The 17,902-nt window shown below is 40.6% G+C and overlaps 1 protein-coding gene across 1 annotated transcript in view; it reads right to left on the minus strand.

Annotated features, from left to right (window-relative positions):
- Positions 1–14,693, minus strand: part of BPTF (bromodomain PHD finger transcription factor) — a gene marked incomplete at both ends in the record, with an annotated part of 43,611 nt that extends 28,918 nt beyond the window's left edge. Inside the window, 2 exons of the mRNA XM_079544458.1 lie at positions 4,000–4,822; positions 14,051–14,693. Coding sequence (XP_079400584.1) covers positions 4,000–4,822; positions 14,051–14,693 — 1,466 coding nt within the window. The remainder of the gene's footprint in view (positions 1–3,999; positions 4,823–14,050) is intronic.
- Between the last annotated feature and the right edge of the window lie 3,209 nt (positions 14,694–17,902).

Raw genomic sequence — 17,902 nt, forward strand, 5'->3', positions numbered from 1 at the left:
CAATATTAATCACTTGTTTCATTCTCATTATATTTAATATCATTGTAACTAGCAATCTACTAAGTCCCAAAGAATGTGCAATGAAAGAATGTGCATCTCTAGAATCCATAACAAGCTGCGCTTCTGACTCCAAATTCAGGAAATCTGAAGGGCAGTTTTACATTCATAAAATGTTTTATATTAACATCTGTACAGCTTTCACAGGTGCTCTTAAAAGTCCCTTCTTCCTACTCTAGTGTTACAAAGTTCCATTAGACTGAAACAGTATTAGCTGTTATCTTCAGTTTCACTACATATTTCAAGAACAAGCTTTAGTACCAGTAAAAATATGTTGCACTGCAAGCCAATAAAACCCAGAGGCACCAGACCACAAAGAGAAAGCATTCCACAGAAAAGACCCACCGCTCATTTTTCTACATATTCATCAAAGAAATGCTCAAATTAACATTCTAGAAATGATCCATGAAGTCACGCATGAGTATTTTATTTCCCTTCCTCATTTGCAGAGGGCTTTGAGCACAGAAGTTCTCTTGAACTAAAGGCTACCATCACTTCAGTAACAAGTTCAAGAATTAGAGCTGTCTCTTGACAATGCACAGATAGAACATCCAAGGGCACAAGCTGGCTGTTCTGTACAAAGATGAAACTTGTCTTTGGTCAGATCTCTTTTCAAGGCTCAGGTGTGAGCTAGTGGAAGCCCCCAGGTGCCCATACTGACTCACTAACAGTCTGAGCAGTAACACAGAAAACATTCAATGCAATCTGCTTAGGTAAAATTAGTTGATTTAAAATAACTAATAAAAGAGTCAAGCTTTCTTCAAATGCCTTCTTGAATTGGTTAAAGGAACATCACTATGATCTAGAGAAACCCGAGAGACAGGCTATGAATAAAAAGAAGATGGAAGGACGGACACTGTGCCAGGACTGACTCTTCAGCAGGCGGGGAAAACAGCGATGTGACGGATTGGTAACACTTAGAACTACCAGAAAGGGGAGAAGGGCAGGAAGTAGCACAGCCTAACAAAATCCTCTGGGGGGAAAAAAAAATAAAGGCAAGAATTATGGATTTCAGTTCTCTAACTCCCAGGCAAGATTTCATACCAGTATTTACACAAATTGTTTTTAGAACTGTTTGCATCCTTTGATATATTGGATCACACGGCGCTGCTAAACACTGCTGAAAAATGCTTTTTAAAAATTGCTACAATGATATCATTTTGTGGATCTCAAGTTTTAACATTTGGCAGTTATCCTTCAAATCCTCTTTCAGTTTTCCAAAGCATAATGCATGCTTCCACATGCAAAATGGTCGCTTTTGCTATGCAGCGCGGTTATTAAATCTACAGGACGTTAGAACTGACAGCACAGGATTAACATCTATGTGAACTGAAGTACAGTTCTGTTATACAGTTAATGCTTCTGTTTCATTATGAAGCGGCTTTATGGGGCACCTTACAAATAACTTAAATTACACTTCAGTGTCATGAATAGTGTAGTAGTCAGTTTTGTACATCCCACATCATGCTGAAGGGCACCACAGCTGCAGGGCTGCCAGGATGTCTCAGTGTCTGTTCGTTACTCGGATCCCATCAGCAGGATTTGAGAAGTTTTTAATCCAAGCCACATACTTCTGAACCAATTTGTTTTGGAAGCAGGCACAGGTACAGTTACAATAGCAAAAGGCATCTAACTGCAACAGGAAGGATAGAAAACCTCAACTTAAGTAACCTGCATGAGAATATAAAAGAAAGTTAGGAAGTAATGGATGAACTGCATTTACTCTGACCTTGGTAAATGTCACAAATTTTTCATTGATGTTTTGAAACATTTTATTACTAATTGAAAATCAGGAAAATGGAAATTCCAATAGCAATTTTCCTTTTGCTGTATTGTTTATAGTTCCTATCCTTTTTGATATCCAATGAATTAATGATGCTTTCTTGTTATATAAACACCAATTAAGATACAAAACTTCCATTAATAAAATCTGACTTATTACTACTTCTGTTAGTCCTCAAATCTGTAATAGTGAGCAGAACAAAATCATTTTGCAGTGCAGTAAAGCATTAAGACAAACCCATCTCTACAGCAAGGTTTTTCTTGCAAGTCTGAAAGGAAATTACAAAAACCATGGGCAGAGAAGAGAGATTGTCCTTCATCTGTCATCTTCCTCCTATTTTACTTTACTTTTTTGTGGTTACCAGAAAAGACCCTTTCTTCCTTGCCCTTTGGAAGAGAAAAACACTTTCATTATACTTGCAAAACCTCACTAAGGTTTTACACTTGAAATATTTAGTTTTTACTAGATTTTCACTTCAAAACAAACAAACGAGCAAACAAACAAACAAAAAAAAAAACCAAAAGGATTGTTTTGGGTTTAGAAAATTCAACCAGCAGGACACAACTGAGTAGTGTTTAATCAAGACAAGAAAAGGGTCTAAATAAATTTCCATGTAATGAAGGCAGCTGTTCGGCTACATGGAACAAAAGGAGAAGGAGCACTCCCTCACAGATCAGTCAGTTACATTACTGCTTCCAGACCCACACTGACTCACAGAAACCATCCAGGAATGAGACACAAAAACAAACCTCAGTTCAGAAGCAGCACAGCTACATACACTAGTTTAGTTAAAGTTCTATAAAAGTTTTCCCAGAAACCAGCAAAATGCAAACAAACCCTAATGGCTTCTCAGAAAGACAACTCGAGTGCATTTGCATCAGTGGTATGGTTTAGCCCAAAACTGGAAGAGCTACCCACACACGAAGGAAACTAACTGCAGTAAATCTGTGATACTTGTTTCTGTAGCTATGCAAATCCACAACACGTTCACATTCTCAATGCATATTCAAGTTCTGTATCCCATTTAGTACTGATGCCTCCTAAAATTTCTACTCAAGAAAGGTTATGTTAATACTGTATAAACTTTGTATCAAAGCAAGCAAAAATTAACATTCGTTGGGAAAATTGCTTGGAATGTGAATTCTTCAGAACAATTTCTACACTCCTTTACCTCCAGCCCTTTCTCAAAAGGAAAGATGCCTGAAAACTGGAGAGACAACACATGGGCAAACTACCAGTTTTAGTCAGGGACAAAATGTATGTCAATTTTGTACTATTTGCTGTACTGAAACAGAAAACAGAAAGAAAAAAATTAAAAGGAATGATCTGCTGATTTTTCATGGGTTAATTACCTCACTCTGAAATCACAGCAGAAGTTGACATCATCAGAATGAAAGACTACAAGACATTTCACTGCAGGGGAACCCTAAAGATTTTTGCAGAACTGTGAAGGTACAAGTGGGACAGCACTATTTAAAGAAACCATTTTCTGAAACACTACAGTTTAGCTATAGGGTTTCTCACTGCTGTCTTTGGAAGTATAAAAACATCAATTTGAAAGCAAGCAACAGATGAACTACAAGAAAATCCTCACGTAGTCTTTTTGGATCAACTCAGGCTTCAAAATTTTTTTATCTATTTAAACTAAGGGATACTATGATGCTTATTTTAGTATGAAAACTTCTTAGACCTCAATCACAAATGTGGGAGAATAGAATAAAAATAATCACTGCGGGGGAGCACAGTTCAGCATATCAAAATGCTCTCCAGGCAAGTGACAGTGCACCAAAACCAGTCTCCTATGCATCATGTGATCACAAAGGCATTTAAGCAGTACTTTAGCAAGTTAATGGGAACTCCAGTTTTCGGTAAATGTTTGCTTTCTTTTCCTCACATTTATGCATTTCAGGTATGTTAAAATTAAGCCTTAGCCCTTGCCTTCCTCTCCTTCTTAAATATAATTTGAGAATATTTGTTTTGGAGAAAAATTATGGGATAATTATATTCTCTTTAGAGAGATCAAGTTAAAAAGTCAGTAAAGTCCTATGTAACTAAAGAATAATTATGAGATGGCAACAGCGCCTTACAGGATAGCGTTGCAAATTCACATTCAATTCAATATTATTCTTTAGAATGCACTAAATGTTTCCTTTACTTACATAATGATTCTTCTGTTCAGGAACCAATATTTTCGCCTGTGCCTGTCATACCCAATAGGCTCATGTCGGATGTACGGTTTATTTTTTTGGATCTCAGCGACGCAGTCAGTTACTCCAGGCACCTTATGTGCCACGCAGACTTCACACTGCCACTCATCTTCTGGTACCTCCTCGAGTGGTGGTTTCACACACTCTAAATGGTACACAGCCGAACAAGTTTCACAGCAAAGCAAATCCCCAAGTTTGTGACAAACCCTACAATGATCGTCATATTGAATAACACCTTCTGACATTAACTCTTCACGTGCAATGTTTGTTGTAAGAAACTGATCCACTAAGAACTGCAGAACCTTGATTTTATTCTCTACTGGTCCATAAGGATAGTCCTCTGTCTCTTGATAAGGAAGAACATGATGGTATTCCTTGTCACTCTCACAATATACTCGCAGAACCTCAGGCCACGTCATTCCATCTATGAAATACAAAGTGGAATTAACGCTATCTTTGAGGTCAGCAGGTCCAAAGGTAGTATTTGAAGTGTCTTCTTCACGTAAAACTGCTTTTAAAAGCACTATATGCATCTCTGCCATAAGTGTGCACTGCTCTTGACTTACCAGAGCAGCACAGAAGTCCTCAAAACGAAAAGGAGAAAGGCGTAAAACAGTGCCAAAGTTCCTTAGTACCTCATAGATGGCAATCACATTCATGATGTGCTCACTAGGCACCATTAAGTCCTCTGAGGATTTAGGAAACTCCAAAGGTGGGATATCCTTTTCTTCCAATATTGGAGAACGAGGACGATGCACTCTTTGTCGTCTCCTACCTGGAAATAAAAACAACAGTAAGAAGTTTGCCATTTCCAGATCAACGTGTTAAAGTACCTGTCATCAGTGACTGTGCTAAAATATCTTTCCAAACCATTGCAAGTTAAGGATTCATGTCTTCACAGCTACTTAAGTGATATTCACCTAATCTTATTTAACTACAAATATAAAGCAGAATTTCAGATACGTATATCTTATTTTTAATCAGAATATTATTGTATTCTGTTGTATTTCCCACGCAAGATATGTCTATTAATCTTTAAAATGACATTTAGAATTTCAATAATTCAAGTTAGTTAAAACGACAAATATTTCCCTCAGACAAAAAATTAAATTGGAAATTCTCAATTTTATTCAGAAATACTGGCTAATCATTCCTCCTAGGAACATTCTAGAAGAATCAAGCTTCAGGTACTTTGTATAAAAACACTGCAAACTGTTTTCCTATTGTAGCATACAGGAAACATTATTTCAAGCAGATGTCTCAGGACATCAATTTCAACTGAATTAAAACACAAAAGAGAACTGAAATCCCTTTATCTACTCCTGTCCTACTAGAACTTTCCTACTGAGAGCCAACATGCCAGAAATAAGCCAAATGAGACATGTATGAATATGCTGTACTAGATGAGATGCCACATTTTCCTGTCTTTACTTCCACTATCCTAAATGCCCAAGAGAAGGAAAAACACAAGAGGAAGGTATCTGGATATGGTGTTAAAAGAAATATGAAATATTCAATCAAAATAATGAAGTATCCAAATACACACAACTTTTTTCACAGCTATCAGCTGAAGTATTAGGATGAACCACATTTTTATTTTTTTATACTTAATGAAGTTTGGACAATCTCAAACTAACTATTAAATCACCATCTTGGTTTAAAAATCAAGAATGGAGATTAAAAATGGTTTTAGGCCCTCTGGTAAACATACAGTGACCTAGGTAAACAACTACAATTCTAATTTGTCAATAAGTTTTAGTAATAGTGCTCCCTGGCATTTGTTCAACCACTTGACTTCCTCCCACACTTCCTCCGTAATGATAGGAAATGAGTCTAACGAGGTAGGGTGGCAGAGAATGATAAGATAAACTATAGCACATTAATACTGAAATACAGATCTCAGTGAATTTGAAAATACTATTATGAAAAATCCAATGGACTGGGGGAAAAAAAAAAAACACAGAAAAGCTGCCTTTAAGAAACAGTGTGTAGATATTTTATAAATAAAAAGACGTACAGAAGAATTTGTGAAATGATTCCGGAAGAAAATCAGTAATTGAGCAAGTATAGGCAGACAACACCAACACAGCATTCCCTTTCCGACTTTAAAGGTGGGAACGGAATCTTAGCTACAAGCTAGACCCTGCAAAACAATGTTTCAGAAAACGAAAGGCCAGATGTTTCCATTACAGAAGCAATGGGTCAACATCACCTGCCTATAAAAATACATTTCCAGGTTTAGTACAGTTTGAGTTGTGCAGAAAATGGAAGCATGCTTGTGTGACTACCTTCTGGTTTGCTGCTGTATTGATGGAAAGTGTTTGACCACAGCAAATGTACAAAAACATAAGAGTTTCACAAGCAGGCAGAAGGCAAGCATCCCTATAGCAAGAAATGTCCAGGTTAAGCCTAAGTTGTCTTGGCTGTATATGTACAAAACGAAGCTGCCTTAATTAAAAGCCTCCAAAACACAACACACATTCACAGATGACATTACACGAAGGTCCTGGAACTTCCTTCAGTATTGCAGGATGGTGTAAGAGCAGGCCTAGTAAGAGGTCACGTAAGGCATCACAGACATTCCAGAATCATTGACGATCACCTTAAAGCCCACATGCCACAAAAAGCTGGCAGAGCTTTACACTAGGATTCTTTAAGTGTCCGCAGTTCTAGCAGAAAAAATCCTTGGTCTCTCACACAGTGAAGGTATAAATGAGTCAGCCCTTGACGAAAGCAAGCAGAAAGAACGATGGCCTTGATTTGCCTAAATGAATCAGAATCAACAACAAAAGACGCAAAAGCCCACCAAGGACAACAGTTTCAGGCAAAGATAAACTACAGCAAATGAACGTTGTGAAAGAAGCTACTGCTTGTCCCCTCATTCTTCGAGATCTTCTACTCCAAGAACAAAATTACAATTCCTTCTTACACATTTTCATTCTTCACTGAAAAAGCAGACTAACCAGTCCTTTTGGTGTCTCTTTCTCCAGGAGTAAAAACCTGATATATTTATGTTACACCAGACAAAAGAAGCAGCAAAAAAGGAACCTTAAAAGTAAGGCATTCCTAATGTTTTATGAAAACATTCTTAAAACGTTTTCTAACACTTCCTTTTGAAAAGGAAGCATGGTGGTTCAGGTAGAGCTATGGACAAATGTTATCAGGACTCAAAGTACATCACTAAATACCATAACAGAGTATTGTACTTTTCTGCAAGCACAGTGTAGTCAGCTGACTGTATTATTCACACCAATCTCCATCTCCTGCATGAAACATCCTACACACTATCATGTTTGCTTTGGCACACAGCACAGACATTTCAGAAGTCATTACAGTATCTAATAGGTTAAACAATAAGGAAAAAGACTGCATTAGAAAACGAGTACCTCATTTGTGAATTTGGCATCATGCCCCATGGCATACAGCAGAGTTGCTGCACCGTATCACTCAACATTCCCACTCCGTACTGTAAAATCACACACCCTACCACACTCAAGTTGGAGACAGAACAAAGGCAGAATATGTCCACTTCTGTTCCATTCAAATCCCACAGCTTTATTGTGAAGGATAAACTGATCTGCCAATAGACTCCTGCTGCCACAACTGGACTATTTACAGCATCCAGAGCACCTTGAGTGTCCCAGCATTACACATTCATCTAACATATACTTCTTTTAAATCACATTCCTTCTCTAGTCATCTCCAAAAGTGATGAAGCAGTCTGCAGTAGATGCCTCTCCCTATCTGGAATTCTCTAGTTGAGGAGCTGCCTGTAATTAAGATTAAAGAGTAAACAATTTTACTCGCATGGCACATTTAATTATAGATATTGATAATTATAGTCTACACTTACCATAATCTATTAAAATAATTTATATTACAAATATTCAAGGACAATACGCTCATGATATTTGAAACAAACTGAAGTTGCTGAACTGGTAAAGTCTATTCAGTCTATTCAACTTCAATGCTTTAAATGTTGACTTCTTGACATTTAGAAACAAACAGGAGTTGAAAAGGAACAAAAAACTTGTCTCCATTTATAGAATGAAAGCCTGCAGCCCTCAGACCTGCTATACTTTAACACTGGAGAATATGGAACTTAAAAAAAAAAAACCAAAAAAAACTTTTCCATCTTTAATGAATCTTCTTTATGTAGCCAGCTTTAAAAAAGTATTTGAATGAATTGTTTGCACCAAGGTCCAAAACAAGGTTATATTGTGACTAAATGCGGCATTTTTTGCACCTCAGTTGTATGCTGATTGCCATACACATGTAGGCTAACAAAAAATCAGTCCAAAAAATCCAGTTTTGCCTCATCTCTCTTATGTCACCTCCCCTTCATTCCAGATGCACAGTGCTAGGAAACACAGCTTTCAGCCCAATGGTTTTTCAAGTAACGGACTTGGGGATTAAGGTCCTATATGGGAAATATTCTGCCAGAATCACTGTCTTGTTTAAACAGGGAGAGCAGTAGCTACACTGTTATGACCTTATAAATAAACACTGGCTCCAGTATTTCTTGGTTAGAAAGATCACAACTGCTCTAATGCCTCTTAAAACTTTCCCTTCCTCAGAACTTCTCAGCACCTGGGCAACAAGGCTCCTGCACAGAGCTTCTGTTGGTGGCTAAGATGGGGAGAATAAACTCAGTAGAGTACAGGGGAAAGAACAGAGACTGCAGTTCCACATATTCCAGAAATCTGTCACAGAAGGAGGAAAAAAATGGAACAAAAAACCTCACAGGCACACAGCACAGAATTTATGCCAGCAAGTGAAAGGGTTTTCAACTTATCCTAAGAAAGAAGATTGAATTTTGGCTTCAAATTCCACAGTTTAAGTCAAACCATGCCACTCCTATATAAAAAGTCCATCTTTAGTAAAACAGAACTGAGTTAGACTTGTGTCTCAGAGCATGAGTCACTACAGAAACTTCCCAACATAAAGACCAATTGGCAATTACATGATGTCCTGGAAGCATGAGCAGTCTTTAGAGAAGACACCCTCTGCTGTGCTTTACTTCATCCTAGAAAGTTTGACTTCTGACCATTTTTCTAAACCTGCAGCCTCATTTCTGTTCAGTTTTAAGAACACAAAATCAGACATCTCCTACCCATATACTACTCTGCATCATTCAGATTTCATATGGGAATGCACAGCAACAAAAGTTCTTGCTGGATATCATTGAGAAAGCTTACAACATTTGATAAAAGTACTAAGACAACATTTTGAGTGGGTTTTCACTTTTGCTCCCTTTCTCCCAGCAGCATGCAAACTGGATACAACTACATGTTTGTCACAGCAAGATCCAAACCGGTTCCTTAATTAAAAGTCAACCTCTTGGGAAAGTATTTGCTCAGCTTACACCAGAGTGGAAAAAACTGTACAGTGAAAGTGAATTAGTTTAACATAAAATAAGAATTGTTGAAGAAAAGCAGTAACAGAAAAATCAAAATTATTTTCTTAGGATGGGTGAAATGTTTCCATTTCCTTTCGACATGACAACCAGAATGTGTCTAAGATTCAGCACTCAAATGATTTCTTTCAGAAAAAGATGCATTTGTAATTCTACCATAAGCACAGCTCCAATACATTGCTTTGCAGCAGTCACACCTAACTGAAAGTCATTTGGTTGGAAAAAGGAAAACAACAAGGTAAAGTCAAATCTAAGGCAACATAAAAAATGAGACATACCAAGCACCACCAATGCTTTGTGAGCATTTTTCAACATTGGGATCAGCACTGCAATGTCAGTAGGAGCCAAGAACAAACAATCTCTATACTCTAGAGCATCATTTTATCACTTGAAGAACCAGTGCAAAACAAGCAGCCAATGGAATCTCACATTGTCATTCTGAGAAGTACTCAATCACACTTCTTCTGTGCCTCGAACCCAGGCAAATTAAACAAAAAAAGCAGCACTACCACACCAGTTCTACATTCTGACCATTTCTTAGCTGGGACACATTCAAGATAAGCTATAACTAATTTCACAAGTTAGTAAGCTCTAGCAGCTCCCCCTTTAATTGACTAAAGCCCCCAGCTGCTCACCTGATGCCACTTCTATGCAGCATAAAGGTTGACCAAGAAATTTTACTGCAGACCCATAAAAACGACTGAACTCCATATTCATCTGCAGTACATCAAATGATTCCTATCTTTTAAAATGTACGCTCCCTGAGAATAGTATTTGCTGCACAGAATTGCTTAGAGAAATGGCTGAAGACAAAGTGCAGATCTGCATGTCACTACAGCAGTATCAGCCACTAATTTGACCCATGCTATTTGTCTGCTAAGACTTGAACTTGCCTTCTGTATCTTTCATGACTTGCTGGCTGAACGAGCGACAGTCTTCCAGTTAGCAAATCAAAGTGTAAATCCCTAAATTGTAAAATAAGAGCATGCCAGATGTAGAGAGCAGGTGAGATGTTTGGGAGGCTGACAAATCCTCTCACACGTAAACAAGAGGCTGCATATCTTACAATTGTATCTCCGTGCCTCCACTTAACTCTTCGTGAGCAAGAAAGTCTGTTAAAGTGTAAAATTACTACCGACAGAAAACGGAGCAACTGGTTTCCAGTTAAATTCTTTCACCCTGAAGATCAAAGCTCTCTGGTGAAATAACTAATTAACAAAAGCGACAGTCAATCACTGTAATGCTCACAGCCCATCAATATCCATCTAAAGAAATTAATGCATCTTAAATGACAGATCTTTTGACTTGCATCTTCAGCGTTGTGCATTAGCTTGTTAGACAGGCTGATGATTTTCTTAGCCAAAATCTAGATGCCAAGCTTTAGATAATGAAAAAAAAAAAAGCAAACAAAGTCTCCAGGAAAAAGAAAAAAAAAAAAAGAAAAAAAAAGAAAAAAGGATTTCTAAGCATCTTGATTTTCTTTAAAATTCCACTATGCATGGAAAACAACCCAATTGTGATGAGCCTGAAGGTTTGTTACAGCAAACAGGTAATGGTAAAATGTTTAGTGAGAAGATATATGGGACACCTGTCCAAAAAGTACAGCTGCCCTCTGGGGATAAAGGAATTACAGAAAAACATGAACATAAAATCCCCCCACCAAAGGCCAGTCCAACAAGAGACAGCAGTCAAACACATCCAACCACACAAACTTTAAGTATTCCATTAATAAGCGTGATATTGAAGGCATTTTTACTATTCCAAATATTGTGATTCTCCAAATACTTTTATAATAATATAGTAATCATTGTTCAAGTTTGAGACATACCATAATACCACAGTGAAGCACAAAAATCACGCCTTACTTGGCTAGAGACATCGTACTGTGTTCTTTTACAGTAACTGTTAAGAATATAAATAAGAAAAAAATGTGGAAAGTCTGCCACCCATTTAAGTGGAATGCCATTTAAATGCAAATCTTGGTTAGTAGGACAGTTTGGTTGTTACTACGATTTTTCAATACTCTGCTCTACAAAATGAACTCCTCAGCCCTGAACACTACATCCTGGTTGTCAGTAATTCAGGCTGCCTGTGATCCAGAGGAGATAAGCAGAGAACAATTGTACATCACCTCATCTAAGAGAACTGGTGGGACTGCATGATTCCGTGATGCTGACTAAAACAAAGGAGATACTCCACCAAGTTGCACTGTTATAACCACAGGAACTTTGTCACTGTATGTGACAGTTTGTATTACTTGAAGATAAATAGATGGAAGGTAAAACACTCTGAAGAGCTAAAGACTCAGCATGCACCTGGGTCAAAGAGCACCGGAGCCTGAAGGCATGTCACTGTGGGCCTGCCCTACTCTTTGGGTTTTGAAGGATCTTTTCCTTGACCATTAAAACTGTTCTAACATTTAGGGTCTCTTCCTGGATTCCGATAAGATGAAGATTTCAATTAGTGCCACCACTGCGTAGCACATTCACAATGCAGGTATTCGTCCAAGAGAAACAAGACACAGAGTGAGCTGATGAAATGAAAAGTTTGTACCTTCCTTTTTGCAAAGGAGGGGGGAGAGGAATTAGGCCAACACTGAACTAATAAGAGCCAGTAAAAGCCTAACCAACATCAACATTATAATCATCAACCACACAGCGTAAAAAAAGCTGAATAAATAAAGACGTAAGTAATACATCTACAGTAATACAGTAAATAAAGATGAAAATGCTTACACAAACTTTTTAGAAATAAATTACCTTGACCAGGTGAAAAATACACACACAAAATCAGGGAAGAGTTTTCTGATACACTTAAATACCACCCACAACCTGCTTGCACAGGTCTCTGCTTGCACACAGTAAAACACACTGAGGCATCTCGTCATTTGCCAAAATTCTTCACTATATTTCAAAAACAATACACCCATACTTCCTAGAACTCATGTTAAACCTGGATGTTCACATCAAAAACACCTTCCTGACCTAGACAATTAACATCATCAGAGATTCCTTCCCTGACAAAAACACTCCCCAAACAAGTTAATGAGTCACAAAACTGAACAGAAAATTAAGAACTAGAAGTGAGGAAAGTACTTCAAACTTTGGTAACATATTCAAAAAAAAAAATCCATTTCATTGTAGGACAACTGCAACAAATAAACCAGTATTAACACCTTAAAAAATGTCCCTTAAGTTTAACTAATATAGTAATATATGTATTTATTTGAATTCATTTACATTCTTAAGTTTGTGGATATAGATTTTTAATAGGTTAGTGTCCACACACTTTTTTAAAGGACTGTAATAAAGTCATATAATGGGCTGTACCACTGACTCCCTAAAATAAAACTAAATGACACACATAATGACACTTCATGTTTAAAAAAAATGAAACAAAAAAACCCAACTAACTACTCAAAACTACATTTAAAACGAACAACAACAAAAAAATCCAACATTAAAAAAAAAACCAATCTGTTCCTGCCCCCTTCCAAATTGGCCACTGTTTATCATCCTGCAGCCCAGTTCAGAAACACTCCTAGGTTACACCTAAGTTTAACTACTCTCCTGGTTCAGAGACTTTAAAAAATTTTTTTTCTAAGCTTGAACTCTGTTATGGAATGAATTCAAATGAATTTAAAGTGCTAAAGTTTAGATAAAGAATTTTTGAAGCTTGAAAACTACATACCTAGGGAACTAATTAAGGACAACCAGAAGTATAGGCCTTAAAAGAAAAACTGAGCCCAAATCTGTCACATGAGGTTCCAAAAAACAAAATGTAATCACAAAGACACTTAAAAAGCTTTAACTCAAATGCAAGTTTTAAAGGTTGCCACATCTTGAAATAACTGCAGGATTTAAAACCCAGACATTTGACTTAACCTCCACCTTTTCATCTCCATGCCCTATTAAGTAAAACTAGGTTTACACCCTTGCAATGAGGCCCTGTGCACTTTTCCCCAAACTATAACAATGCAATCTCCATTTTGAACAATGCACCTCATTTCCCTCCTTGGAAAGCTCATTTTGTCTTAAAGACAGTAAATTTGATTCCAGGTATACTCTGATTTCAAAAACTTACAAATTTCTAATGCTTATGGCTTTTTTAGGCCATTTCAAGTTGCATGTGCTCCTTTTCAACATCAAGTTACATTTGCTAGCATAAGCCATCCTTTGCTGCATTTATTCAAAATGACCCCTTTGCAAGGCACGCATCTCATTTCCTTGTTTTTAAATAGTAAGTGAACGCTCCATGCACTTCTGACGTTGTTTGTAACACGTTTTGGTGTACCATGCAGTTCTGCAGCAGTCAGAATCCCCATGCATATTTGCAAAGCGCCCCTTGTTCCAGCATGTACTTCCTTCCTTCCCTCCCCTCGCTGCGTTTGTAAGCACATTCTAATGCCCCCCCGCACCTGTGGGGCTGCCAGGAGTTAAGCTGCATACCCCTCACCCCTGTGAGTGCTTGCGGGCATCCCTTACGTACAAGGATGGGAGGAAGAATGCATGCGGATTGGACTTGCAAACCTAGAGGGAGCGTGTGTGCTGCCCTGGGCTGGTGCGATTTATCCCGCTGACTCTCTACCTGGGGTGCTGCTGTAGGTGCTGTGGCTCCTGAAGCTGCTCTCAGTGCAATAACTGGCATCGTCTTCATCCTCCATCTCTTCGGGGTAGTCAGAGTCGTCGTCGTCCTCCTCCTCCATGATCTCCTCCTCCTCTTCCTCCTCAGAGTCTTGGTTATCCTCGGGGTCTGCCTCCTCTTCCTCGTCGGACACCATGCTCTCCTCCTCCTCTTCGCTCTCATGATCATCGTACACCACTTTGCTGATGCTCCTCCTGGACGAGGCAGCCCTGCCTTGGCTGTTGCAGCTGCCTCCTCCGCCTCCTCCCCCTGCTCCTCCAGCCCCGGCCCTGCCCCTACCCTTACCGCCGCTGCCTCCCCCACCAGGGGTGCTGCTGCTGCCGCTGCCTCCCTTCCTCTTGCTGCCCCCCCTGGGGGAGACGGCGGCGGAGGAAGAGGCCTGGGCAGCCCCGGCCCCCTTCTGCTTGGGCCCCGCCGCCGTCTCCGCCTGGGCCGAGCTCGCCCACCTGCCGCGGCTGCTGCCCCGCTGCCGGGACCTCAGCCCCCCGATGGGGCCCGCCGCGGAGGGCGGAGCCGGGGAGCTCGCTTGAGCGGTGCCCGCCGCCGGCTGCTGCTGCTTGGGCGGCCTGCCTCGCCGGCCCCGCATCTCTGGGCGCTGGCCGGGAGGGGGAAGGGAGGGGAAAGGAAGGCTCGGGAGGGCGCTCGGAGTCCGGACAGGCGGCTACGGGGAAGCTCCCCCCCCTGCGAGGGATCCGGGCCGGGGAGGGGGGCCGCCGAGCCGTGAGGGCCGAGGGCTCAATCCGAATTGCCGGCGTCCCGCTCCGGATCGCCACCGGCCGCCATCTTGTTTCTTCGTCTCTGCCTCGGCTCGCTCCGCTCTGACTGGGGGAAGCGGCGGCGGCAGCAGGCCCCGAGCGCCTCACGTGACCGACCGCATCCGCCAGCCGCCGCCAGGGGGCGCGGCAGCCGCCGGCCGCGAGAGCCATGTTGGAGCCGGCGCTCGGGGGCGGCTCCGCGCTCGGACGAGGGGTATCCCCGCTGCACGCGCTGCCCCTCCCTCAGCGCCCTCTTTGCCGCCGTTCCCTCACACCGGGACGGAGCCCTCCGACCCACAACCTGTCACGACGCCTGTCACGCGGCGCCGTCCCGGCACACCACCTACCACGAAGTTACCCTCAGCCCCGCTGCCGGGCGCTCCCGGGGCTGTCCGCCGCTCTCCCCAACGCCCAGCTAAAGTTGCCCCGAGGCCGCTGCCCGCCTTGGAGGCGGATGCGAGCCCACCTCAGACTCACCGTCTCCCTGCTCCTGGATAAAGACGCCCGTTACCGGTCCTCGATCCCAGGGCTCGCCTCGCGCCCTCAGGGCAGTCCCCTCGCTCCACGTCCCACAGCTTCAGCCCGGCTGCGCGTCCCGCCCGGGACAGCTGCGAGCGCAGGTAGGCAACGGGCTGCGCCCGCCGCTGCGGCCTGAGGAGGCTCAGCCGCTCCTGCCATCGTTCCTCAGGGCGGGCTCCCCTCAAGGAGGGCTCCCCCCGAGGCGGGCTCCCCTCAGGGCGGGCTCCCCTCAAGGAGGGCTCCCACCCCTGCACCGCGCTGGCAGCCTTCCTCAGCCCAAACACCCATGTCCCATATTAAGATCCCGGGATTTAAATCTTTCCCCTTCACGCAGAAATGAATATGTTTTTACAGCTCACCATTACCTTGCTGGGATTACCGTAAAGCAGAACAAGACTGAAAAGACCTCACTGGGACCTGCTCTTTGAATTTTAGTCAGTGTAGTTTCTCTGAACTGCTGTGTCCGTTCACTTGGCTCTACAAAATGGAGCTGGGCTTCATTTAGTTTGTATTCCCTCATTTTCACATTTGCCTGAGCCTCCAGGATTTTAAAAATCCACAGAGACCAGATGCCCTGTTGGGCTTCTAATACCACCACTTCAGTTGAAAGTATCAGTTTCCTGACCAAAAGCAGGATAAAACAAAAAGGCAGTCCAAGGCCTGTCAGCATCTCTCAATACCTACAACCAGCCTTTTTCTCACTAACTCTTGAGTTGGGTCAATTTTTGAGACCTTATGCTTGCAGAAGACTGTAGCAATTCTACAAACATACGAGTACGTTGATACACAGAAGGGGATAAGTTGTTTTACTGTCTCACATTGTGAAACATCTGTGAGTTCTGCCACCTATACAGGGTGAATCAAGAAATACTTTGTTGTGTATGTACTGCACAAATCCACATACAGCCCATAGCACTACATGTGTTAACATCTATAAAGCGGTGAGGATTTTGATCACTTGAAATAGACAAAACTGCCAAGTAACATTTGCTGTAAACCAGAACACTGTGTCTCTTAATGACCTCTCATTTATTAGTTGTCATCTAGAAGTGCTTAATATCCTGTTTAGTAAAGAGTTCTAATTCTAGAGCTGGAGAAATGGTTGCACGGAGAGGTATGTTAACTTTCAGAGTCAGGACTATAAATATCAGTCTATTGGTATAATTAAAAAAAGCCTATTTCTAAGTGAGTTGAACACCAAAGGAAGAAGAATTTTACATATGATACCCTATACTGCATCTATTCTTGAGACTGATGAGGAGAAATAGGTTCTCTCAAAATGTACACAGGAGAAGATGTACAGCCTAGTTGTTCCAGGCTGGTAGCTAGGCAAGTTCCTTTCTCCAAGGGTAAAGGAAAGAATTGAAGAACCTAAGAATTTACAGCTGGAAGGCACAGCCTTAACCAACTCAGCAAATCCTCTTGTTTAAATTACTGAGCTGCTTTTGTCCATTCTTTTTCCTCCAAATCACTTTGTAAAAGGTGCTGAATTTAAGTATTCTATTCTAGTCAGTTACACATGCATTTATCAGACACCAAGTTGCTGCTATGTAAGGTAAAGACTAGAGCTCAGATGCAGACTAAAGTCAGTGTGAGGAAGCAAGGGCTTATGACTTTTGCTGATTAATTCAAATTATCAACTACCATTTTATTTATTACAATGAAAAATATGAAGCATATAAATATGCTGATACATTAATATTCACTTAATATTATTTTAAAAGGTCATTAAGATTTTGTGTGTTATTCTGAACAGTTACTGATGAACTCATTTTTCTCTGGAGGCTTCTGCTTGTTACATTCATTTTATATTAAATCTTAAGAAATCTAGCATTAAGCTTATGTGCCATATCTCTCTTGCATCTCTGATCAGCTTTCATTCAGACAGACCTTTAGTCCAACAAGTAGCTTGTAACAAATCAGTTTCAAGTGTGTGCCTCATCAGAAGTACAATGCACAGTTGCTTTTATCAGCAGTACCTTCAGCAAACCTTGCATTCAGAAAGCTATGACATTTTGGAATGCTAGAATCCAAGCTGTACAGAACAAGCAGTATGAATGAGGTTAACTGGAGATGTTCACTCTGAAAAAGTACTTAGAAGAAATGGACAAGAATGTAGGTAAAAATGTTCTTAGTTTGGTGCTAAGTGTTCTTGTTCAGAAAATAATAAATATGAATGTGTATGTATATATAGAGAATAAAATCAACTTAAAAATAGAAAACAAAAGAAACAAACTCAGAGTATCTATAGATCCTAACCAGAGCAAAGATTAGAGAGCTCTGAAGAATCTGAGAATTCAACTGCCTGTAAGTGAAAAAGAAGCAAATGGAATAGAAGTGACAATTGATTTGATGAAACATTTCTTGAAACCTTTTTACAAATATCCTATCACTTCTCGGCCAAGAATCAGATACAATTTTAGGATATTCTTGTGACTGCATAACAAAATTACAATGAAAATATATGAAAATCATCCAGTCAAAAAAGAGCTTTTAATACACAACCCCCCACGTAGCTACT

This window comes from Tetrao urogallus (assembly GCF_951394365.1).
Source record: "Tetrao urogallus genome assembly, chromosome: 18".
In the NCBI taxonomy this organism is placed as follows: Eukaryota; Metazoa; Chordata; class Aves; order Galliformes; family Phasianidae; genus Tetrao; species Tetrao urogallus.